This window comes from Bemisia tabaci, chromosome 1, assembly GCF_918797505.1.
Source record: "Bemisia tabaci chromosome 1, PGI_BMITA_v3".
Lineage (NCBI taxonomy): Eukaryota > Metazoa > Arthropoda > Insecta > Hemiptera > Aleyrodidae > Bemisia > Bemisia tabaci.
This window is the reverse complement of record NC_092793.1, coordinates 39677774-39704591: the sequence shown is the minus strand read 5'-3', so window position 1 is coordinate 39704591 and position 26818 is coordinate 39677774. Positions and strand designations below refer to the sequence as shown.

Here is a 26818-nt window from a genome sequence, read left to right as displayed (position 1 = left end):
AACGGTTTCGGAGTAGATTTTTGGAGCTGATTCTGAAGATCATCTCCACTTACCAGTATCAGTGCGATTTATCCCGGGAAAGTTCCGAATTTTTCCGGAGAAATCGGAATTTTTCTTAAAAATCTAGCTTTTCTAGAAGAGTCAATATTCCGGGAGAAAGTGTGCAAGATGGGAAAAACCTAGAAATTTTTCCGATTTCGTAGCCTAAGATACATAAGGAACCATGTATTGCACCCGAATTAAAATTACCTTTCTTTTCCTAATTCCAAGGTTTTCCCGTCCTGTCTCATTAAAATCAATTAATTAGTCACCGAGATAGTGTTTTAAGCCACGGCCGCCATCTTAGATTTTCGAATCTTGGTTCGACTAAAATTTTCAGTTTCCCGTCAAAAAATATCTATGAGTACCAAGTTTCACTTTAATCGATTGATAAGGTGCTGAGATAGCATTTTAGGCTACGTCAGCCATCTTGGATTCTCAAATTTTGAAAATTCGACTAAAAATTCGAGTTCCCCATTGATAAATACCCTCGGATACCAAGTTTCGAGTAAATCGATTGATTAGGCGATGAGATAGCATTTTAGGCAGCGTCCGCCATCTTGGATTTTCGAATTTTGAAAATTTGACCAAAATTTTCAGTTTCCAGTCAGAAAAAAATCTGTGTGTACCAAGTTTCAGGAACCATGTATTGCACCCCAATTAAAATTTTCTTTCTTTTCCTAATACCAAGGTCTTCCCGTCCTGTCTCATTAAAATCAATTAATTAGTCACCGAGATAGCATTTTAGGCAACGTCCGCCATTTTGGATTTTCGAATTTTGAAAATTTGACCTAAATTTTCAGTTTCCCGTCAGAAAAAAATCTATGTGTACCAAGTTTCACTTTAATCGATTGATAAGGTGCTAAGGGCTAAGGTAGCATTTTAGGCCACGTCCGCCATCTTGGATTCTCAAATTTTGAAAATTCGACTAAAATTTCGAGTTCCCCATTGAAAAATACTCCTGTTTACGAAGTTTGACTTAAATCGGTAGAAAAGAGCGTCTACAGGGCTTAGACAAGCAAGTCTCAATTGTATCAGTTTTCCACCCTGTCCCACTAAACTGGGACACTGGGACAGGATGGAAACATATGAGACCAAATGGAACGGGACAGGATGGAAATAAGCTTTTTTTTAAACTTATCTCTACCATTAAAGGCAATTTTGGTGTTTTTTTTTCCATGGAATATTTAGAAAACATCCTTGAGTTTTGGGATAAGAAAAATTTTTCCCCAATGCACACTTTGAAAGTATTTTACGAGCTGATATTAGTGTGTGTGTATGCTTGATGCCCTGTTAGTTATCGTGTATAGCATTTTGTTTGGCATCATTAATGGCGTTAATCTTGCACAAAAATTTGCGAATTTCAGAATTTTTGCCATCTGCGACGTGTAAACTATTCAACCGAAACAAGAAAAGTCGTTTTTGGAAAAACTTCAACGTTACGGCAATCATTTAGAGGTTGTTACATCGTTGCCATGTCCCTCCTGACTGTTGCTGGGGACGATGCTTCTAGTGCGTGAAAATTTTATTGATGGAGCAAAAAAGAAATTGACCTATTTTTTTTCTCAAATTCAAAAGCATTACCTATCATCTCCGATAAAGTTTTCTCAAATAATCACTCTAGTTCTGCTGCAACATCGATTTAAGGTCAAGAATCAGGCACGGGGGAGTTCAAGCCCAAAACGAAAGTATTCTGTCAAGCTCTCACAAATATGGCCGATATGAAGGTTTTCAGCCCTGAATTGGCTGAAAATTGCTGAAAACGGAGTAAATATCCAATAACTATGGCTGTACTATTTGTTTTTGAAGTTGTGGGGGTGGCAGGGGCAGGAAAAGGCCTTTCTCTTCCCTCATTCCTCTCCCCCGCCCCTCGCTCCCCCCCGCCTTCTTCCATAGAAAACTATTTACACCCATGCATATGCATATGCCTGGGTGTAAATGTTTTTTCATGGAAGGGGGCGGGGGAGGGGAATGAAGGAAGAGAAAAGCCTTTTCCTGCCCCTGCCACCCCACCACTTCAAAAACAAAGAGTACAGCCATAGTTATTGGATATTTTCTCCGTTTTCAGCAATTTTCAGCCAATTCAGGGCTAAAAACCTTCATATCGGCCATATTTTCGAGAGCTCGACAGAATACTTCCGGTTTGGGCCTAAAGTAATGCAATTACATCATACTTCAAGGTTCTTAAGAGAAATTATGAGTGCATCGACTTTCATTCAACTTTGGTTCAAACGAACCGCGCCTCCTTTATGAAAATTTTGTTCAACGTACTTTTTCCCTAAATTTCCATTTTTTTTCTGAGTTACAGGGCACTTGGGGGCATTTTTCGGCAATTTCTACTTGGACTTTATGGACGCCAATATTTGGCGGTTTCCAAAATTCTAAATGCTCCTTGAAAAAGAGATCAATACTTACCTCCTTGTTGATGTGGTATATGACCCTTATCGACCCACATTTATAGGGGCCTAGACCCTCTAAAGACTTCAAGGCTTTGGGGGGCCTCAAATCGATCATTTTGAATAGCAAAGATGTGTTTTGACTTAAAATTCGGATTCTATACAAAAAGTTACGTAGAATTGCTACGGCATATCACCTCTTTCCCCAAATTACCTCAAGACTCCTCTTTTCTTTGAAGAGCCATGTATTTTTGGAGAGGAAAAGTGTCACTGGTTAATGTGGGACAAATAGCCCATATGCCATATTAATTCCATTTAACTTATTGCGTAGAATCCAAATTTAAAGTCAAACAATACTCTTGCTTTTTGAAACTTTCGACTTATGGCCCCTCCATAGAATAACAAATGGCTTCGCTATAAGATATGCCACGGGGAGGAATCCACAACGGGTCTCCGAATGACCTTGAAATGGTTGATAGGCTGGGTGAACCGAGCTGAGCCAAGGAAATATGAACTGGGCAGAGGATGGTGAATCGAGATTCATAACAAACAATAACGACATGGTTAACCGAGATCGTTCAAGGTCATTGAAAACGCTATTCTATTGAAGAGATTGTCGTGGCCCCTCTTATAGCGTCAGCTAGTTATTATTCTATGGCCCCTCAAAGCCCCAAAATTTTCTGGGGGTTGTGGCCTTCATAAATTTGAGTCAACAAAGGTCATGTGGCACATCAACAAAAAGGTACAAATCTCTTCTTTCAGGAGATTTCTAGATTTTGATAATTTTATATCTAAGACGCCCACAGCACATCATCTTCAATTGGATGCTGCTTATTTTGTAGGCTTGAAGTGGTATCATTTTCCGTCTAATGTTTTCTTCAATATTTAAACATGTACTTGGTTAAGTTTTGTTTGTGAGCCATCAAATTCTACAATTGAAAAATTCATACTGTAACAGTAGCCCATCCTAATGAATGACAATATTGATGCTATTTTCTTCTGTGTAGGAAGTCTTTCGCTCCGACCAAAGCATTGCCATCCCGCTGTACCAAATTCGTGGGCGGTGCGCTGTACTGAATATCAAAGATTATTTGAAATTCAAACCTGATGGTTTTGAGGAAAAAGATGTCTATGTTTGCGAGTCACGCTATTCAACAAGAGCCAGAGCTTTTAAAAAGTTCAAAACCAGTGTGAGTATCATTTTGGTGCCTGTGAAACATTTTCACCTTAACTTACAGAATCTATTGCTCCACTACTTTGTTTCCGTTTTCGTGTTTTTTTTTGCATTAATTGTACCTTTATCAGTGTTTCAATATACCTGGGTATTTACTATCGCAGGTAAATACCTAAGTATTTCTCCACATATTTGTCCAGATATGTACATACGAAATGGGAGAACGAGGGGGCTGACAGGACATACAGAATCATGTGCACAGGAAGTTTCACAAAAGTATGCAAGAAGAAAAGTATCGCCACTTAGAATGATAGCATTTCTTGCAAGCGGCATGACGCCCTTGAAGCTTAATCAGTCTTCACCTATAAGTTCTTACTTCTGAGATTTTTCAAGCAAGATGTAACTGCTGATTATTAGTCGCTGCAAGAGGAAAGTAAAATGACGGAATTGAGAAAAATGTATACGCCGATGATACACTCTTGGCATTTGAATCAGAAGTCAAGGCTTTTCTACTAAAAGAATCAGAAAGCACCTCTAAACAGCTAAAAAAAAAGACTGAAAAAGGAAAAATTAAGTATGGAAGAAAATAAGACAGAGGCACTGATTCTAGCCGGTAAAAAAGAAGACTCCAAACGAAAATAAAAATAGATGTAACAGAAATAGAAACTAAAGAAATCCTGAAATACTTAAGTTTTTTCATCACAAAAAATCTAAATTTTAATAAACATCTGGAACTCGCATGCAAAAAATTAAATAAAACTGCTAACTATTACAGACAGTTTCTCCCCAATACTCCAGGCCCCTCTTTTCACAAATGTAAAATTATTTTTCACTCCTTGCTCTCTTTTTTTTTTATGACTTTTTTATCCGGCGTCCCCCCTATCGAACTACTTACGGAATTAAAACTAAGAATAGCAAGAAAAGTAAATAGAGCAGAAGTAGAACAAGAAATCATAGAGAGATGGAAGAGAAAATGGGAAAGAGAGGAAGAAAATAGATGGATAAAAACTTTAATCACAGACTTTGACGCCTGGTTGGATAGGGCCCACAGATATCCCGACTTTTACATCACCCATTTCTTGTCCGGACACGGATCCTATGGCAGCTACTTAGCCAAAAGGAAACTAGTTGATTCTCCCTTGTGCTCCTGCGGTGAAATGGATATACTAGAACATGCCTTTTTTACTGTATATTAGTTAAGGAAAATTTAGATAAGCTAGGAAAAGAATTAAAATAAAAGATAGTTAAGAATAATATATTAGATTTAATGCTTAGGAATAATAAAACATTGGCAAATAGCATACAATTATATTAAAGACACATTAGATACTAAGAACAAATTCTATGAGGAAAAAACTAATATTGTAAATAAAGTTAATAATTCTCACCTCGATGCAATCCTGCACGTGGTTCCGGGGCACCTTCACAACATTAAATTTAGATTAACTAGTTAAAGTACAGATAATTTTATATGCGCAATTGTTAGACCCATTAGTTTAATACTAGAATACCATAACTGATAATCTTAATAGTAATGTTACTACAGCAGGGCGATAGCTACGTCTATGGACAGATTCCGTCCCATTCTTTGTAGGGTCAGTTGGGGTAATCCCGGATGTGCATCATGGAGGTAGTAATATTGAGGTTACGGAATTTTTGTACCAGTATATTATTACCAACGTTCAGTTGGTCACCCTGATTGATTTGGTTCTCATTTTTTGTTTGTTTACAAGTGATAATGGGAGTTACCGTGAGGTTGTGAAAGAAGAATCAAATTTCAAAACGCATAGCTTCCCTCCTAAGTGTTATAGGTAAGAAAAAATATCTTTATATTCAACAACCATTATTTCTTTAAGTTGTTCTGTTTGTGAATAACCAATTTTGTCTGTTCTTCGAATGATCAATGAACCTCTGTCCAGATTGAGGTGAAACCGGAATTACTCCATTGGAAAAACATTGGTTGGGTATTTCCGTTTATTCGAGATGTTTTTCCGATGGGATGTTTCCGGTTTCGCCTCAATCTGGACAGAGGTTCATTGATCATTCGAAAAACAGACAAAATTGGTTATTCATAAATAGAACAACTTATAGAAAAAATGGTAGTTGAATATAGAGATAGTTTCTTTTACCTTTAACACTTTGGAGGGAAGTTATGCGATTCTTCACGGTAAGTCCCGTTATCACTTGTAAACAAACAAAAAATGAGAACCAAATCACTCAGGGTGACCAACTAAACGTTGGTAACAATATACTAGCGCCAAAATTCTCTAACCTCAACATTACGACCTCCATGATGCCCATCCGGAATTACCCCATTGCGGGTGGGGTAGTTCCGTATGCAACGGGGTAATTCCGGACGCTGTAAAATAATTCACCAAAAAATTTTGACAACATTTTTTTTAACAAAAACTAGCTTAACTAGCTCTCCACAATATGAGGAGCTGGCTGATTCAAAAAAATGTTGAATTCAATCAGTTTGACCAGTCCAAACCAAAGGTCAAAGTACAAATTAGGTTTCAAGTGTCAAAATCGTCTGGAATTACCCCAACTGACCCTTTATTTGTCATGTAATATATATCGAATAAAGATAGAAGGGGAATGTCCCGGATATTAAAAAAAATAGAAAAAAAAAGGGAAGTAAGACATTATTACGTAAAGCATAAGGCATAAATAGCTTGCATTGGAGCCTTGCGCTACATTCCTTGTTGACCTCAATTTGAAAGGTTGCATCTACTTTTTCTTCTCCTCCTTCAAGGGTCATCCAAAAATTGAGGTTCCCTACTTTGTAATGAAAAAAGAAAAATCAAGTCGGTAAAAAAGCACGTACTTAGCACATTCTAAGCTTTAAAACTAGCTCAAGTTTTCCGAAATGGGCACAGGGATTCGCGAAATCACTCGATTTACTGAGTCAACCTCTGATCACTGGGTGCCCACCTCCGGCGTTCTGGATATGCAGGATGCGAGGCATTTAAAAGTTTATATTGAGTAGACCTTACTTCTCTTTTGATGTAGTCTCCACCTCTGTCTAGTAGACATTGCTGATACCTGTTGTTGTAGCAGCTCCTTGATGCCCTCCGCACAGAAGCTCCTGTCCTGGCACCAATACCGGTTATTAACGGAGATCTGCACTGCTGAATTAGTTGCAAACCGTTTTCCGCCGAGGGAGTTTTTCGCTTGGGGCAAAATCAGGAGAGTACGGAGGAGGGGAGAAAAGAGCCTCGCCAAGTTTAGCCCCTTTTTTTTTATACCCGAGTTGGTCAACAGGACAAGGCTCAAACGAAAGCTTATGGTAAGGCAAACTTCCATGCAAAGTTCCAACTTGAAGTGACCCCTCGTTTAGGCTGTACAACGTTGCCAATTTTCAAGTTTCATGTGCTAAAATCAAGGATATTGGACTATTAGTCCGGTGCGTAAGTAGAATAGTACACCCGAGTTGGTCAACGGGACAAGGCTCAAACGAAAGCTTATGGTAAGGCAAACTTCCAGGAAAAGTTTCAACTTGAAGTGAAACCTCGTTTAGGCTGTACAGCGTTGCCAATTTTCCATTTTTATGAGCTATACTCAAGGAATACTGGATTCATAATGGTTCAACAGACTAGTATACACGAGTTGGTCAACGAGACAAGGCTCAAACGAAAGCTTATGGTAAGGCAAACTTCCATGCAAAGTTTCAACTTGAAGTGAAACCTCGTTTAGGCTGTACAGCGTTGCCAATTTTCCATGATGAACCATGATGATTCAGTATTTCGTGAGTATAGCGGATAAAAATGAAAAATTGGCGACGCTGTACAGCCTAAACAAGGTTTCACTTCAAGTTGAAACTTTTCCTGGAAGTTTGCCTTACCATAGGCTTTCGTTTGAGCCTTGTCTCGTTGACCAACTCGGGTATACTAGTCTGTTGAACCATTATGAATCCAGTATTCCTTGAGTATAGCGCATAAAAATGGAAAATTTGCAACGCTGTACAGCCTAAGCGAGGTTTCACTTCAAGTTGAAACTTTGCATGGAAGTTCGCCTTACCATAAGCTTTCGTTTGAGCCTTGTCTCGTTGACCAACTCGGGTATACTAGTCTGTTGAACCATGATGATTCAGTATTTCCTGAGTATAGCGCATCAAAATGAAAAATTGGCGACGCTTTACAGCCTAAACGAGGTTTCACTTCAAGTTGAAACTTTTCCTGGAAGTTTGCCTTACCATAAGCTTTCGTTTGAGCCTTGTCTCGTTGACCAACTCGGGTGCACTAGTCTACTTATGCACCGGACTAATAGTTCAATATCCTTGATTTTAGCACATGAAACTGGAAAATTGGCCACGCTGTACAGCCTAAACGAGGTTTCACTTCAAGTTGAAACTTTGCATGGAAGTTTGCCTTATCATAGGCTTTCATTTGAGCCTTGTCCCGTTGACCAACTCGGGTTTAAAAAAAGGGGCTAAAAAACACCACTTTTTGGCGAGGCTCTTTCCCATGCAAAACGGCTTGCAACTGATTCGGAAGTGCAACTTGTGTTCAACTTGCTGTAATTTTTAGCTGATGCTTAGCCGAGTAATCTCAATTTCGTTGGTCCAAAGTAGCTTTTCAGAAAGCAATTTTTTTTTTGCAGACCAGAAAAAGGAAGTAAAGTTGTAAGAAGGGAAAATAGAAGGAAACGAAAAAGTAATTGAACTAATAGAGTCTTTTGCATTACATCAGTTATGGATTATTTTTTCTTTTCACCATCATTTTCTTCTTTGTCGTGTATTTTGAAATTGTGACCGAAAAATTATCGAATAACAAAGAAACAGAAGAGTCAGTTGAATATTCTGAAACATTTGTAGGGCTGTGCGAGCCTGGTTTTTTGGATTCGAGCCGAGTTCGAGTATTTTTTCACTAAGTCGAGCCGAGTTCGAGCTTTTTCGAGCTTTGAAAATGACCCTCGAGCCGAGTCGAGCTCGAGTCGAGTTCGAGTAATTTCGAGTTTTAAAACGTGATTTAATCTATTTTCTACAACAAATAATTTCAAACAAGACTCATAATATGATATTAATAATTATTGGCGATGACACACTAGGAAGGATTTACACTAAACTTACAAAATGTTCGGCAGTAACGCGTTAAAATAACTTCCCGCGGTTTAATTTTGAAAAGAGGACAAAACTTGGCAAGAAGCGGCGTGGCGCGGCGTACATGAAAGGAACTTCGGGCGGCACAAGTAAAGGCTTTAGAGCCCATTTATGCACGCAATTCGTGTCGCCGGCGGCAGTTGTCGCCGCGACGTTTTTTGGAATCGCGCGACTCCTATTTTTGTAGCCGCAGCACCTTTTTTCTGCCGCCGCGACACCGTTTTTCTGGAGCGCAAAAGGTCCAAAACACGTGCTCACTTTCAGTTTTCCAAGCGGCGGTCGCCGCCGCAGGTTGAAATTTGTCGCGCGCATAAATGCGCTCATATGACTCCGTGTAGTTACAAACCGCGCGCGCGGCAGGAAATCGCCGGGCGGTAGCGTGTTGGCGCTGCGGATGGTAGAAATTTGCCGACGAGACTCTGATGTTATTCAATCGTAAAATGATGGCAAAACTAACAATAGTTTAAGTATGATTGAAATGTTTGGAAGTTGGACTCTTTCGGCGTTTCCGGCTCAAAAAAACTCGAAATACTCGAAAAAACTCGTGTTGTTGACACTCGAGCCGAGTTCGAGTACTCGCTCGAACCTAACCTAACTTTCGAGCCGAGTCGAGTACTCGATACTCGGCTCGAAATTCGAGTACTCGCACAGCCCTACTTCAAATGAAAAGCTCCTTTGTATTCGAGTTTTGGTCATAGGACTTCTCAACTTCACTTTTTGAATTTTTTCAGAGCTGGAATTTTGGAACATCTTACAAGTTGATGGAAAGAGAGGAACTATTTGAACCCAAGAGAGTCATGAATGTTTTCCGAGACCGAATAGAAAAGCATAAAGAAGAAATTGCAGAACTTGAAGAGAGAGAAAAAGTTTTGGAAAAAGAAAAGCCAGTAAGTAATTTTTAGTTGTTGGCCAGTGTGTCCAATTAATGGTAAAATTATTTCAGATCATTCGTGTTAAATTGTCTATGACTCTTCCTTTGTCTAGCCTTTTGTCAGAGGAACACTATTCTAGCGCCAACTGTCAATCATTTGAGCTGACTGTAATGCTTCCAGTACCTAAGCGAATAGAAATACCTTTAAAAAAATATCTTAAAATTACTATTCAATCTTGCATGTATACGAGGTATGATCCATTAAAAATCGAACTTTGGCCATTGCGGGCCAACGGATGACCGGATTGACGTTTTCTTGGGTTAATCTGATTGCTGATAAACTGACAAACACGCTGGTCTCTACGAATTTCAATTATCTTAACCAGTTCGAATTTTACAGCCGTTTGATTCAGGTGTGTCCAAGTGCGTTTTGTGATTTTGAGAAATGCGTGAGCTTTTAGAGGAATCTCTGTCCCTTAAGAGGAATTTTAAGTTTCAGAAACAGAAAAAAGTCTGCTGGAGCAAGATCAGGAGAGTACGGAGGGTGTGGAAGGATGCTCATCCCGGTTTTTGTGCAAAATTTGCGAATTTGCAACGCGGAATGGGCTGAGGCATTATCATGAAGGAGAGACCACGAATTGTCGGATCACATTTCCGGTCTTTTGCGACGGACATTTTCACAATGTCTACGAAGCACATCATTGTAGTAGTAACGGTTTACGGTCTGATTTTTCCGCAAAAATTCATGGTGAATGACAACGCGCGAATCGAAGAAAACTGTCAACAAAACTTGTTTTCGAGTGACTTTGGCCTTTTTTGGGCCTCGGGGCACCTTTTTCCAGCTACTGAGATGACTGGGCCTTGGTTTCATCATCATAACTATAGACCCAAGTTTCATCACCGGTGACAATTTTACTTTAAAAATCTGCATCAGCATTTGAGCGGTCCAGCAGCTGTTGGCAGATGAAAACGCGCTTTTCTTTTAGCGCTTGGATTAACAACTTGGGAATTCACTTCGTAGAAACTCTACGCATGTTCAAATTTTGGGTTGAAATTCTCTGAACGGACCCAAAAGAAATATTCAGTTCCTCTGAAAGCTCACGAATGGTTAAACGGTCGTCGGTTTGCACTTTTTCGCGAACTTGATTCATGTGAATCTCGTCAGTTGACGTCCTGGGTTTGACTTCATGAACCTCATCTTCCACCGATTCCTGACCGTTTTTAAATCTCTTAAACCATTCGTAACACTGAGTCCGACTTAAACACTTATCTTTTTAAACTCTCGTTAACAGTGCAAAAGTTTCGGAAAACGTTTTACCCAACTTAGAACAAAATTTAATGTTACACCGTTGTTCTAAAAGCTCACGCATTTCTCAAAATCGCAACACGCACTTGAACACACCTGAATCAAGCGGCTGTAAAATTCGAACTAGTTAAGATAATTGAAATCTGTAAAAAGCAGCGTGTTTGTCAGTTTATCAGCAATCAGATAAACCCAAGAAAACCCAGATCCGGTCATTGGTTGGCCCGCAATGGCCAAAGTTCGGTTTCTAATGGATCATACCTCGTAAAATAGTGAACAATACTGTCTCATTGGGCTGGGTTTGAGGTCAAGTATCACTAAACAATTTTTTTTTTTTTTTTTGCAAAATGCTGGAGAGACAAAGATTTATCTCATGCTAAACATAAAAATCAACTCCCATGCCAGATACTACTCACAGTTTCCAGTTAATTTTGATTAAACAAAAAAGTCAAAAACAGATAACTTTTTCTATTTTATTTCCTCTATTTTAAATGTGTTATTTTTGTTTGTAGTGATAGAACTGATCTTTCTTTTTGGCTAAGTATACAGAAAATTTGCTTCTCGAGTTCTTCCATGAGATGATCTTCTTTTATTCGTCAGGAATGTTGTCTCAAGATTCAAAGAGAGCTCATGAGTCTTGAATGTGTTTATCTTTTGGTAACAAAAGTTTTCTGCATGATAGCGTGTGCTCTCAGTGCACTAACTCCCCCTATTTTTTGTTTACGTAAAATATTATCACTGTTCTTCTAAAACATTATCCAGTTCAAAAATTTGAATATTGCTCCAAGTGGTGTATTTAAGATGTCAAATATCAAGTAAATTTATTTCTTTTTGTAGAATGTTATTGCTTCTAACCAACCAATAACTGCTGCAGAAGGTCAGGTATTTTATGAACAGTATAACACCCCATCTTGTATCATCAAACTGGGTGACTGTGTTTATTTGAAGACTGATAGTAGCACAAGGCCACTTATTTGCCAAGTCGACTCAATTTGGACTAACAAGAGGTAAGACTTGAGGAAGCATGCATTTTCTTTTCTGCTCCTACGTTACATCCTCACAGCTTTGAAGTAGCTGAGAGTTAAATATTTATGACCCTTTACAGGAAAAAAGGACCTGATAGTGATTTGTCCTCTTTTTTGTTTTAGTTTTACTTTGGTACCAAGGTCCTTTTTCCTGTGAATGATAACATTTTCTGCATGGGTGAATTTTTAAGTAAGTTTACCCATTTCATATCCCTAAATTTATTTATTTTTTTTTTCAAAAAGTTTTATTTATTGTAACCTCCAATTAGAGGAAACATATACAAATATCATAAGTTAGAAATAATGTATGGTAAAGCAACGACTGGTTAATTGCTTATTATCATAAAATTAAAGAAACTAAACCTAAGATTTAATTAAGATCAAAAGTACTTTCATAAAAATCAAATGGGTGAGATGAGTGAAGATCTGATGTAGTGAGAAGATTGTCTTTAAAGATGAGAAATAAGTTATACAAGTTGTTTAAAAATCGGAATTAGCGTTAGTGACAAGCCCCCAAGGCTTTTTCCTCCTAAGTTTCGTAGTTTCGTTTGGATGACAATGTAGCCTGTCTTCGTATCTTTGCGAAATTTTTTGAATATATTTATAAATAGATTCTATCCCTAAGTCTCTATGGATGTCCTTATTAGTCTCATACCTTTGGGCACCACACAATTTCCTTAATATTTTAGACTGCATTGATTGCAATGATTTTAAACTAGTTTTGGGGGCACAGCCCCAAATTTGGCAACCGTAAGCCCAAGTGGGTCTTATAATTTGCTTCCTAAATTTATTGACGATAAAAAAAAAAACCAAACCAACTTTAAAACGACTATATTCTCAGCTTTCTAACAAACTATGTGTTTTAAAATTTGGTACAAGTTGTGGGAAGTAATGATTGATTTTCCACACCCACCTCATAGTCAAACCTGCCCACTTTCTCCATGCCATATGCTTTAAGTGAAAACGTAAAAGTGATTCTGTGAAGAAGCATATGCAATAATTCTTAACTTCTGCGTTACTGCTAAACCGATCGCCACCAAGATGCTGTTTTAACTCTTGAGAAAGCTGAAAATTACTCGGACGCGGTAGTTTCTGTTAGTGTCAACAACTGACTGCTGGATAGAGAGAAGGAGCTTTATGAAACCGGGTTGAAGAAGTCGCTACACCGTTTTCAAAAATTCAAGGATGAGTAGGTGGCTGCAGCAAAAAGCAAGGTAAAAAGTCTTCAATCAGTTTCACAAGTTAACACCGAAAGAATAAATTGCTTTTACTTCTTAATGGGCTTACACGTACATTTTCTCTTAACCCCTACAACATGGTGAAAGTAGGCATGTCTGGACCTGAGGTGGGTATGGAAAATCTGTCATTACTTTTCACAACTTGCACCAAATTTTAAAACATATAGCTTGTTAGAAAGCTGAGAATATGTTTGTTCTATAGCTGTTCTGGTTTTCTTTCTAACATAAACAGTTTTAAAAATATTAAATGGGTAAACTTACTGAAAAATCCACCCTTGTATTTATGATAGAACAATCAAACTACAATTTGCAAGTAGGAATTAGTATCTCTGGCTCTTTTTGAAGACAACGTTTATGCAATTAATATCTTCTTCTTTTTTTTTTTTTTTTTTTTTTTTTTTTAATGAACTAGAAACACTAGTTCTTACTGGGCTAGATGTGAATCTTAGCATTCCCATGCACATTTCCGAACCAAAAGTTTTGGCAAAACACGATTCGTGATGGGGAAATTATTGAAATTGACTCGTAATTGAGGTATTTAATTTTTTAGTTTACATCGGTTACATGAATTTTGAAGGCTTTGCTCACATGGGAAACAATGGTCCACTGGAATCAAATTGCACACTACCATAGTTTTTTGGCAGGTCTCCCGATCGAGCAATATCTCTTCCCCATCTTGTGTTGTTTGAAGTGTTGACAATGAGGAGCAGCTGGGCAGAAGTATTGAGATTAACTTTGTCATATTTTCACACTGCCGAAACCATTTCTGTAATGTTTAGTGCGGGGTTTGACTTGCATAGGTTTTTGGTTTTTCATGAATGGGAGATTCAAATTAAGGCATCAAAAAGGGGGAAATACCTAAGTTGGGAGCTGATCTCATTAATATTTGTCACTTGAATCGTAATCTTAGTGAAATTTTGAAGAGGAAACGTTTATCAGAATCCTATAATTCGCACTTTGTCTAGTGGTCCATTGAAAAACTTTGTTTAAGCGGGGTAAATCTGGTAGCTCCTTGGATTAGAAGAAATCATTAAAGAAATATCCTTCTCTTGAAAAGATAATATACACTCACCGAAGGACTTTAGTGCAGCTGAATTTTAAATTAATCTACACAGCGATCCTTATAACCTCCTGAGCAAATTAAAATAAAAAAATTATACTTTTATGTGCCATTTTTGAAAATCGCCCGACTGAAATGTGGATTATTCTGAATTTTCTAGTGTAAATGTTGTAACTACGCATGGTGCTCCTGAAGGAGGTGTTACTCGAAGTTGGTCGTGACTTAAAAATTTGATCTGGAAAGTTAAGAGGAGCACCACCAGATACTAAAAATCACAATTTCGAAATCAGAATAGGAGCTCCTGGAGAAATAATCACGATTTAATGGTTCTTCCGGCTTTTTTCAGAAAATGGCTCATGCAGGGCACCTAAATTCCCCTCCCCCCAGCTCCATTTCTTCTTGGATTGATCTGAATTTTTAGTATGTTACTTCCTAATATGAGGTTACAATTTCCTAAAATTTGAATGGCCGGAAAATATTTTCTCCTCTCGTTGCAACGTTGGTTAAGTTTTCAACTTGAAAATTTTGGGTTTGGAGGTAACACGATGGCATTGGCCCATGTCTTGATGAATTAATCTGAATTTTTAGTGGTTTTTTTCATTGGCTTGATTGGCGTCCATTCAAATATAATATGATACGCTATCAGTTCGTACATATGGACTCGTAGGACTAACCATAACTTTCTTTGTGATTCGGCAAGATACAGCAACGTATCGGTCAAAATTGTAAAATTATGTATGAGGAAACTTACCTCCTGGATCTCGGAAGCAGATGGTTGAATGGGAAGACTGCACTCTGTAAGTGTTTAGTAAATTCTACAAACCTTCACCCCCCCCCCCCCCCGAAACCCTTTTAAAATTACTACTGCATTTAAAAAAATGAGACCCTTAGAAATAGAATACATCTGGTCTCCAGAGAAGTACATTCTTTCTAGAATATTAAGGAAATTAAGATGGAATTAATTTTGAAGTCGGCTTTGCTTCGAAAAAGTGAAAACAAAATTTTATTCCCTCTATGATGAAAATGAATAAGTGAAAAAATCTGCCAAAACAAAAACCTGCTTGAAAGTTCGGGACTCGCCTCCCGTCTGAAGAGGGATCGGAGGGCCTGAATCTAGGACTCTCCACCACATTAAAAACCTCAGCAATTTATGAAAAACTAAAACTCACTTATTCAAAGATGAAATGAAGACAAATGTAAAGGACCCTGCAAACCTCTTATGGGAAGCTGCACCATGAAGAAACCTTAATTGTTTTTAACCATTCGATTCTCCTCAAGATGCTGATGAAGAGTTATCATTACGCCAACTTTCTACAATGCACCATTTTCGCAAAAAACGGCCGAGAAGATTCAATTATTCGGCGATGAAAAGCCAGAAAGATTCCTCATTTCAGCACTTAAGTGAACGAAATCAGGGGAACTCTCGCACTAAGTCGCAGTCTTATCTCGGATTCCGCACGCCGTTTTGCTCGACCATCCAAATCAGATTCTTGAGGAGCACATACAGATAAGAAGACGGACACGCGCTACGTTTTTTACTTATTTACATCCGGCCTGTTCTCGAATGCTTTGTTCTTTTTTGTTCATTGTCTGAAGATGCAGTATAGGTACATTCATCCGGAATGAAAATAGTAAAACGGCAACATTGCAATCTTACAGTTTTGAAGGGACAAATTATTGAAAAATTTCGTAAAATACCCATACTTATCAAAAGATCTGCAAGGCATCCTGCCGGAACGCCATCATTTTATGGTCAAATCCATAATTTTGAAGTTAGAAACTTGGCAACGTCGAGTTGGGAGTAAAAAAATTATCTAGTCATGAAAATTTCAGGGAATTGGCTACTTATACGGAAAAATAACATAGTTACTAAAAACTCAGATCAAGACATGGGCCAATGCCATCGTGTTACCTCTAAACTCAGAATTTTCAAGTTGAAAACTTGACAACTTTGCAAGGAGAGAAAAAAATATTTTCCGGCCATGAAAATTTTAGGAAATTGTAACCTCATATTAGAGAATAACATACTAAAAATTCAGACCAATCCAAGAAGCAGCGGGCTAGTGTCTTAATTTTTTTCGCCAAATCCATAATTTTGAAGTTTGAAACTTTGCAACGTTGTAACAGGAGCAAAAAAATGTTCTCGGTCTTGGAAATTTCAGGAAAGTCGTACGTCATACCAGAGAATAACATACTAAAAATTCAGATCAATCCAAGAAGAAATGTAGCAAGGGGGGGGGGGGATTTAGTTGCCCTGCATGAGCCTATTTTCTGAAAAAAGCCTGAAGAACCATAAAATCGCGATTATTTCTCCAGGAGCTCCAACAACCGATTTCGAAATTGTGGTTTTTAGTATCTGCTGGTGCTCCTCTTGACTTTCCAGATCAAATTTTTAAGTCACGACCAACTTCGAGTAAATCCCCCTTCAGGAGCACTGTGTACGGGTCTGGATTGGTCGCAGACTGCGGGGTCAGTGAGTTCCTCTTTCTTTTTCTCACTGATATCTGGAAGAAGGGACCAGGTTGCGGGTACACATCTCCCAACTCATGGCTCCGGCCACCTACCATAATGCACACCAAAATGCTTCTAGCACGGAGGTTAAGAGCATTGCTCAGGTAGATAAAAATCGCCAATTCCTGAACAAGGAAAAGTGAAGGCAAAAAAGGTCAGTAAAAAAAAAACTGTTGACTTTGACCAATCCACACAGTTTCGTCATTTGCATATATTTTTTTGCATATGTGTATCAAATTTTTTAAAGGTTTATTTTTTATCTTACAGTGGAGACGCAATGTTTCATGGACCATGGATCGTTTTGCCCAGCGACATACCCCACGCCCCATCTCGCCTGTTCTATAAGCAAGAAGTGTTTATCAGCACTCTGGAAGACACAAATGCTGTGGCCAATATTATTGGAAAGTGCGCTGTCTTGGAACATGCAGAATACATCTCATGTTAGTTGCAAGTATTTTTTTATTTATTTATTTAAGAATTTCACAATGGAATGTGTTCAGCATATCGATTCTTCACTATATTTACTTGTAGAAATGAAAATGCCATGGAGTCGATGTATTGATTCGTTATATTCATTTTATATTGAGCATCGGAGGTATTTCAGGATTGAAATCTGCTAGTTTCGATTCACATAAGAGTCAATAATCCTTGTAAGATCGGAAAAACCAATGCAACAAATCGATGCATCAGCCACGGGCTTCTAGTCTTTGTGCAAATATGTTCAGCATATCAATATTTCACTATTTTCATACGTAGAATTGAAATTTTATGTCTGGGAGTGGATGTATTGATTTGCTATATTGATTTTTTCCGATCTTACACAGATTATTAACTCTTGCGTGAATCGATAAATCTAATTTCCAACCCAAAAAACCACCAATGTTCAGCGTAAAATCAATATAACGAATGGATACATCAACTTTTTGACATAAAACTTCAATTCTACATGTAAAAATAACGAAGTATCGATATCCTGAACATATTTGCGGTATGACTAGCAGCCTGTGGCAACATCCATTTAACAAGGAAATGGCATATATTAGGTAGGATTTTAGTTCCATCCCCCCCCCCTCCCTGGTAACTTGTAAACCATTCCTATTTTCGTCTCGAAATTTTTCTCTGAGCTTTCGGTCATTATGAGCTCCCATTTTAAACTCTGTTCCAAGGCCAAATCAACTGCCCCAAAAGCCAGTCATTTTTTGGATAGCTCCATGGAAAATTTCAGCTATTTTCAGCTGTGAGGTGTAGTTTTAGGCCTGTAAAATTTACAATATGCCTAAAATCGGTGGTATTAGTGTTTGAGTACTCTACACAACCACATCTAATAAACCTAGGCATCACAACTATCAAGGAAACTTCTTTTCAACAATATAACTGAACTTCATATTGGTAATTTTCCTATTTTAGCCCTGAAATACCCTTAAATCAACTTCGGTCTCCAGCAGCTGAACAGATTAGTTTTCTACTTGGCTCAAATGACTCGGTAGACACTCTACTTCATGAATCTGAAGAGTTTTTGCTTTTGACTCATTCAAGAATTTAAACTCGTTCAGGCAAACCGTTCCGGGAGAATGTTACATGTGATATCGCACAATGTGGCCACTTTGAAAGGGGAAGGGATATTTTAAAAGTGCCAAGGTAAATTTGCTTTTCTTTTTCGTCGTGTACTACAAAAAGTGTGCTACTTCAGAAGATTTCAAAGCCGCAGCAACATTTTAAAGGTAGAAAAAAGGCACACCGTGCGGGGAAATCGTTAAAAAAAATTGGCAAAACGTTACGATGTGGCGACTTTGAGGGGGAGAAAAGGGCATTTTATAAAGGGACAAAATAAATTATATTATTTTTCTTGCACAATACCCTCTAAAGTGTGTTACTTCAAAAAATTTTAAAGCCATAACAACATCTTAAAGGGAGGACAGAATTCGCGAAATGACGGTAAACCGCAATTGTTCATTTGAAGTTCCCTTTTGGAGACTTGTCGGCCAAGGCGGCGGCTTAGCCACTTAGGATAATCTGATCCGGCTGAAATTTTTGTACGTTCACTTTACACCATAAGACAACTTTAGGGGGGGGGGCAGACATTTGATTTTCGAAAAGTTGAATAATAAGAACCACCCCAGTGGTCAGTGACAGAATTCCAGACTGTTATCGAAAGTTTTTTAAAAGAATGCTTACCAATTTAACACAGTCTCTCAAATCTCTCTTATGTACACTGGATTTCTGAGGACCAGCAAATACATGGTGTCCTAGATCACCCATACCAGGCTTTTTTCTTGGTTGATTCAGGTCGTTTGAAGTCGGTGACCGCAGGACTGAATAGGGAATCGACCATAAAAGATCCGAATTCATAGTCTCGAACTCCCAGCCGCCCTCGAGGGGTAAAGGGGGGTTTACGATTTTATTAGTCGGGGTTCTCGATATAATTGCGATTCGATTGCATTAAAATTGGAAAGGACGAAAATTTCACGTGAAATCGACCCCAAAAATTCCCAAACGGTCCACTTTAGGCTGTTAATTGAACCCCGAAAGAGTTAGACAGAGGCCTTCTCCATAGTTGCCTTTTAGTCTCAAAATTTACGTACATTCTCCGGAAAAAGATGGTACTCCGGGTAATCGACCCCATAGAATCCGGTTTTAATGGCCCCTGAAGCTCCTCTAGCTCCCCTTGCGGGGTAAACGGGGGGGGGGGGGCATAATTCCAAGAGTTGGGGTTCCCTTCCGAGTCACGAATTGACGGCATCCAAATTGAAAATTGCGACTAAGTTAAACTGTACTTAATTGACACCTGAGTGTTCAAATTGATCCCCTTAATCCCCTTATCTGTGTGCCGGGTCGAGCCAACGGTGGGGGCTTAGCCCGCCGCTTAAATCCTTGGGTGGGGGCGGTCGTTAAGTGACTCCTCTTAAACAGGCCCACGAGGTTACTTATGGAGTAGATCGTCCCCCGTAGCTGGGAATGGCGTCGCCAAGGCCCACAAACATCACCCGCGCACTCAGATTTTGATCCCCTTAATGCTCAAAAGTATCCCCCTGAAGAGGGGGCACCCGGTTTAAGGGATCATTTTTTGGCCTAAAGTGGACCGATATTGGATTTTTCTCTGTCCTTTTCAATTTTAATGCAACCGAACCGCAATTCTCTCGGGAACCCCGACTTTAAGAATAGTATCCCCCTTTTTACATCCCAAGGGGGGGGGGGGGTCGGTACTATAAAATTCGGATCTCTTGTGATTGATTCCCTATTTAGTACTGCGGTTCGCGGCTTCTTACCACTTAAACCAAAGGAGAAAAAGGCCTAGTACGGGTGGTTTGGGACACTCTGTACAAGGTCTGTCCAGAAAGTATCCGACCTTGTTGATTATCTCGTCATCAACGGTTGACAAGAGGTTGGGGCTTGGGATTATTTTTGCAGGGACTCTCCTGAGTGCAGGTGCACAGCCGTATTATCACACGTTGAATCAGTCGTTGGTAATTTGCTGATTAGTGCGTGCTGTTCTGCTCTGATTGTCGGATTTCGTTTTTCCTAAAAAAGAAGAAGGTGAGGAGAGTAAGGTGGGAAGATTTCGTGAAGAAGATAATCACAGGGGACGTGTCTTGGGTCTACGGGTATGACCCTGAGGCAAAATTGCAATCGTCAGTTTGGATTGCAACTGGGAGACCTCGCCCGTTGAAAGCTCGGAAGAGTCGCAGCAATGTGAAGACAATGTTGACTGTCTTCTTCGATCATGAAGGTGTGTCCATCATGAAAACGCTCCCCATGGCCCCTAGAGCTACATAAAGTTTCTCGGTAGCTCTCTTTATTCATACTAGAGCTTTGGGAGCGTATTCATGATAGACGACACCTTTATGAACGAAGAAGACAGTCAACATTGTCTTCACATTGATGCGACTCTTCCGAGCTTTCTACAGGCGAGGTCTCCCAGTTGCGATCAAAACTGATGATTGCACTTTTGTCTGAGGGTCGTACCTGTAGACCCAAGACGCGTCCCCTGTGATCATCTTCTTCACAAAATCTTCCCACTCCACTCTCCTCAACTTCTTTTTTTTTCAGGAAAAACGAAATCCGACGATCATAGCAGATTAGCACGCACCAATCAGCTAATTACCATCGACTGATTCAACGTGTGATAATCTGGCTGTGCACCTGCACTCAAGAGAGTCCTTGCAAAAATACTCCCAAGCCCCAACCTCTTATCGAGATAATCAACAAGGTCTGATACTTTCCGGATAGACCTTGTATATCTGTCAATCCATATTCAAGGATTGTGGTGAAAACAAACGGAAATCATGAAAAGTTATTGAATATTGTTCTTTTGTTTGGAAAATTGGGTTGCTAGAAAGGAAGCAAGAAGAAAGAAGGAGCAATGCACATTATTGAGACATTAGTTGCCTAAGCAGAATCGTTTTTTTTTTTTTTTTTTTTTTTTTAAAAAAAGAAATTTTATTTAAATATATCGTAACTACTACAAGTGTTTCTTGTATCTATCTACGTGGCTTAAAACTAAAACTTAACAAACTGCATTAATTTTATATGTTAACGTTAGATAATACTATGATTATCTAAAAGAACAGGAATTGTAAATTCTCTGCCTTCTTTCTTAAATGTATTATAACATAAAGGTTTTTAGTTTAATGGTTTTGCATTCTTCCTTTCACCCTCATTCACACTCCATTCACACTCTCACTCATACCTTACAGACTACTTAAATCTTGATGGGAGTTCAAAGGTCTCCCACCTTTTTAACCTTTTCACAGGTATTGTACTATCTAAAAGGTTTAAAGCCTCTACATTGATATGCTTTTCAATACGACATTCATATCTCTTCGTTGTCTCAGCAATTACTTGTCTAACCGTGGGTACCTCTAATTCTCTCCTTATGTCTTCGTTCCTTACGAACCATGGTACTCCAATAATTTCTCGTAGAACCTTCGACTGGAATCTTTCTACCTTATTTATATTAGATTTGCTTGCACAACCCCATAGTTGTGAAGCATACTGCCATATAGGTTTTAATATTTGATTATACAGCAAAATTTGGTTTTTCTTTGACAATTTTGATCTTTTGCCTAACAACCAATACATTTTTTTATACTTTTTATTTAATTCTTTCACCTTGATTCTGATGTGATCTTTAAAAGTAAGTCTAGAGTCTAAATAAACTCCTAAATATCTAGCGCTTGTAACGTAAGGAACTTGTTCATCTTCTATGAGAACTGGTAATTGTGGTATTTTCCTATTTGTAAAAACAGTATGAGCAGATTTACATGCGTTGAGCGTGGCGCCATTGTCAGAAACCCACTCAACCATTTCATCGATAGCTTTTTGTAATCTATGATTAGAGATAAATATGTCTTTGTCTTTTTCTGCTAAGGCAGTATCATCTGCAAAAGTGCCGATAAAGCCCCTCTTCGGTTTTGGGATGTCGCTAGTGAAGATATTGTATAAATATGGGCCCAGGCATGATCCTTGCGGTACTCCTGCCTTTATTCTTCTATATGTTGAATAACAATTATTAAATCTAACTCTAAATTTTCTGTTCTCCAGGTAAGATTTGATTAGCTTATAATGATTAAATGGTAAAAAAATTCGTATTTTGAAGAGAAGACCCAGATGCCAGACTTTATCAAAAGCTGCTGAAATATCTAAAAAAATCATCGAACATACTTCTTTATTTTCCAATGTTCTCTCTATAAGACTCACAACTCTGTGCACTTGTTCTATGGTAGAATGTGACGCCCTGAAACCGAATTGGTGATTTGGTATTATCTTTCTTTCTTCTAAAATTGGTAATAGTCTTTTTAAGTAAGCCCTTTCAAATAGTTTACTTACCACTGACAATAATGAAATCGGCCTGTAGGAATCTACCTTTTCCATGGGTTTATTTGGTTTCGGGATAACAATTACTTCCGCAGTCTTCCAGGATTCTGGCACATATCCTATTGTAATAATTGCATTAAAAATTTCGGCTAGTTTGGCAATCACTCTCATTGGGAGCTGTTTTAGAATCTCACCAGTGATCCCATCAGCGCCCGGGGCTTTTTTTAATTTAACTTTATATTTAATTAGATCAAATAATTCTGTTTTTGTAATTTTAGGAACTTCCAAATTGTCTCGCTCTTCTATTTCTAGCAATTTGTCAGCAAGATCGCATTCGTCCTTAAGACTTTTCCTAGGAGTGAATATACTTTCCAAATGATCAGCGAAAACTTTAGCTTTCCCTTCATCGTCTTTTACTTTAACATTATGTTTATCTAATATGGGCGGTGAATAAAAAATCTGATTTTTAAGGTACTTTGTCGCCTTCCAGAGGGAATAATCAGTAGGTGCCGTAGGTGTTAAGTGTTTCAGAAAATTTTCAGTTTCTTTATTTTTAAAAAACCAGCTCATTTTTGAGACCTCTCTATTTAGTCTATTTAATTTATTTTTTAGTGCATTAGTTCTTTCTTTCATCCATAATTTCCTAACCTTCCTGGCCTCGCTAATTATTTCCAGAAGTTCATGAGGAACTTTAGGGGCTAATTTCGTTCGTCTAACAATTGGAGTATTTCTTTTTGCTGCTGTAATGATCTGCTCAGTGATAAGTGCGACTTCGTCTTCAATTTGCTGTTGTGTATCTATGGGATTTTTTAACGTAACAATTGAATTTAGTTCTTCTCTAAATGCTTTCCAATCCGTTTTTTTATTTGTTATTGAAGTGGTTACCTCTTTTAAAATAGCTGAATTATACATGTCCATATTAATGGGAGAGTGATCAGAGTCTAATTCCTTAGTTATATCGGTTTCACCACAATCTATTGAGTTCATAGCAATATTTTTAACTACAAAAAAATCTATTACATCTGGTTTTTTTGTTGGGTCAGTCGGCCAATGTGTGGGACTCCCAAAAGAGACATAGTCTCCATTAATGCTTCTTACTGCAGAATTCAACGCTCTTCCTCTTGTTAGGGTGGTTCTAGAACCCCATCTTATATGTTTAGCATTCCAGTCCCCGCCAGCAATGAATCTGTTCCCCAGAGTTTTTAGGAATTCCGAAAAATCATTATGTTTAATCTTAGGTCCAGGAGGACAATAAATGGAAGCAATTGTTATATCCCCTACTTCTGTTTTCATAGTAACTGCTATCGATTGAATCGCTTCAGATTTAGTTTCATTGCATATAAAGTATTGAAATTCTTTTCTGACCATGATAGCGACTCCCCCGCGAGCATTATCAGAAGGGTGATTAACCCAGTGGACATTAAATTCACGCTTCTTAAAGTGACTAGTGTCGGAAAAGTGAGTCTCTGACAACAACACCACATCAATTTGGTAAAAATCTATGTAATTTGATAATTTTAGTTTTCTCTCTGCCGTCAGTCCGTTAGCATTCCATGCTACAATTCTAATCTTATCAAATTTAATTGTTTCAATACAATTTAAATTAGACTCAACGTAAGTGGGGATTTTATCCCTGTCAAAGTGACTACCAGGAATTCTTTTGAAACTATTCGAAGGAGGTCCTGGCCTTCTGCTATGAGGCACCCTATGTGCCATCGTTGCCAAGAAGTATTCCCTCTAGAGCATCAAGCCTAGAAAGAATTTGAGCATTAATAGTTGCTTGTTCATTTAAGAAATTAAGTATTTTCTCCATCAGACTCTCGGAATTTTCTTTATCGTTGGATTTACCATCGCTAGCCATTCTAGCAAAAGATACATTTTTGCTGACTGGTCTCTGACTTAATTTATTTCCTGAATTTTCTTTACCACTATTTTTTTGTTTTTTCTTGTTTAAATCTGCCAGCCTACGTTCTTTGAAAAACTTAGCGATCTCGCAACCGGAATAATTTGCTGTGTGGTTTTGACCACAGTTCACACATTTTGGACTATCCACTTTCTTCTCAGCGCATAAGAAACTCAAATGAGGTCCACTACATTTAACACACTTAGGATCTTTATGACAAAATGCTTGAGTATGCAAAAACCCCTGGCAACGGTGGCACTGAGGAATCCTTGCCGGATTGTGCTTAACATTTTTGATTTCTACTTTCTGATGTGCTATAAATTTAATTTCAAAGATTTTCTTAGTATCATCATTGTTATCGAATATGATTTGATGTAATGGAAGACCTTTCCTCTTCCCATTTTCGTCTTTTTTGCTTAGCAAATTAACAACTTTAACAATATTAAAACCTTTGGATGTAAGATCCTCTGTAATTTCGTCTAGATCAGTGGTAGAATGCATCCCCTTAGCTACAAAAACCTTTGGACGAAGATGTTTGTCTGAAAATGTGTACCATTTAGCATTATGTTTTTCAAGGTTTTCTCTAACTAATCTATAAGTTTCGTGGTCTGCAGTATTAATTTTCCAGACGTTGCCAACTAATGCTGTTAATTTATACTTATCAGAATCGATGTTTTCAACAAATTTTTTAACCTCGCTGATTGATTTTAATTGGGTAACCTTAAATGGAGGAGGAACTAGCTTCTTGCTCACCTCATTTTCCTTTTTATTTTCAGTATTTTTAGTACCTTTGTTTTTATCTTTATCATTAGAGCTATTGAACGAACCATTGGTGTTTTTACTAGATGTGGCGACTTTCTCGGCACCTCCTCTGCTTCCGGACCGCGCTGTATCCGCTTTCCTTCCTTTCTTAGCCTGAGTTGTTTGTGGGGATGAGTCACTTCCTTCGTTTCTCTTCCTCTTCTGCTTGCAAAGTATCCAGTCAGTTTCTTCTTCCACGATTTGATCTTCTGGGTCTTCATCGTCCATTGGATCATCCTCGTTGTTTTCTCCATCATTGCTAAGAATTGCGTACTTCCCTGAGTAGGTTGCTTGAGGCTGGGGGATTTCTCTCCGAGTTTCAGAATGTCTTTGCTCCTTTTTTTCAAGCGCGAGCAATCTATTTTGAAGGTCATCAATTATTTTTTTTTGTTCTTCTTTTTTTTCTTCCTCTTTTTTAACGATGTTAACAAGTCCTTCAATCGTGCTTTTAAGGCCTTGCACCTGATTTATGGCTTTCGTATCATTGTGAGTGATGGAAATACCCTCTTTGATCACCACCTCAGCCTTTTCCAATATTTCCTTGACTGAAATTTCAGGGTGAGTCTGATTCGATGTTTCAACTGATACTGGTGTGGCTATATCATCTGTTTTATCATCGGTATTCGTCCTCGTGGTTGTCCCCTGGGGCGATCTTGAAAGGAGCGAACTCTTCTCAAACGGATTTTTATCCGTCATATTTTTCACTCTTGCTGGACTCGATTTCAGGAAGTCAAGTTTTCCTCTGATGTAGCATTTTTGACAGCCGATGAACTGATCGTCTCTCCAAAAACAATACACTCCATGTTTACACTTGTGTGGCAACAGCGACATAGAAGTTTCGGCCGTAACCGCACTTTGTTTACGTTATCTCGCGGTCGCTGCGCGCCGCGATGCCCGGGCCGCGAGCCGAACCAAAAGCTTTACCGTCTCACGAGCGCTCTACAAAACACGTCTGCACAGTTCGAAAGATCAACACCGAATCCAGAATCGTATTTCATTTGATTTTCCAAAATTTCTGTTCGTTCTTCATCTGCTGTTCATTAGGGGTGATCGAAATTCCCGACTTGAGCGCTATACAAACCGAATAGGGAAAAAAGGTGGCCAAATTGCATGTAGATTACGGGAAAAATTGTCCGCAGCGGTAATTCCAATGGGAACATGGCGCTCTAGCCCTTCGAGTATTTGCATCATTAAAATGCCTAAAAAATCAGGTTTTTTCTCATTCGGGTCGGTGGAGGTGCCCTCAAACACGCAATTGCATCATCAAGCACATGTTTTCCTACGTATTTTTTCACGAGAAATCGATTTTACTGTTTTCACAACGATATATCGTTGTATTTAATCGATATATCGATTTTTCATTAGATTTCTGAGAAAAACTTGGTAATTTTTAACATTAATTGTATCAAATTATATTAATTAGTGATACATAGGCAAAAGCTTTAATGCATAAGTAAATTAGTGCTCACATAAACTTTTATACACAAGGCACTTACCCACAAAGCAGCGTATACTGACCATTCTTCAGTTAGGGTAAGTGCTAGATGATGGCCGGAACGCCGGGATTCTCGGCGATTGCGTT

At 38.4% G+C, this 26818-nt stretch overlaps 1 protein-coding gene across 11 annotated transcripts in view; it reads left to right on the top strand.

Annotated features, from left to right (window-relative positions):
* Positions 1–26818, top strand: part of polybromo (protein) — a 157153-nt gene that overhangs the window by 55641 nt on the left and 74694 nt on the right. For all 11 annotated transcript variants that reach the window (XR_002009355.2, XR_002009358.2, XR_011899929.1 and 8 more), the window contains exons 18-21: positions 3443–3625; positions 9442–9597; positions 11722–11891; positions 16986–17158. Coding sequence is in view for 8 of the 11 variants with exons in the window: in XM_019050591.2 (XP_018906136.2) it covers positions 3443–3625; positions 9442–9597; positions 11722–11891; positions 16986–17158 (682 nt within the window). In the remaining 3 variants the exon portion in view is untranslated. The remainder of the gene's footprint in view (positions 1–3442; positions 3626–9441; positions 9598–11721; positions 11892–16985; positions 17159–26818) is intronic.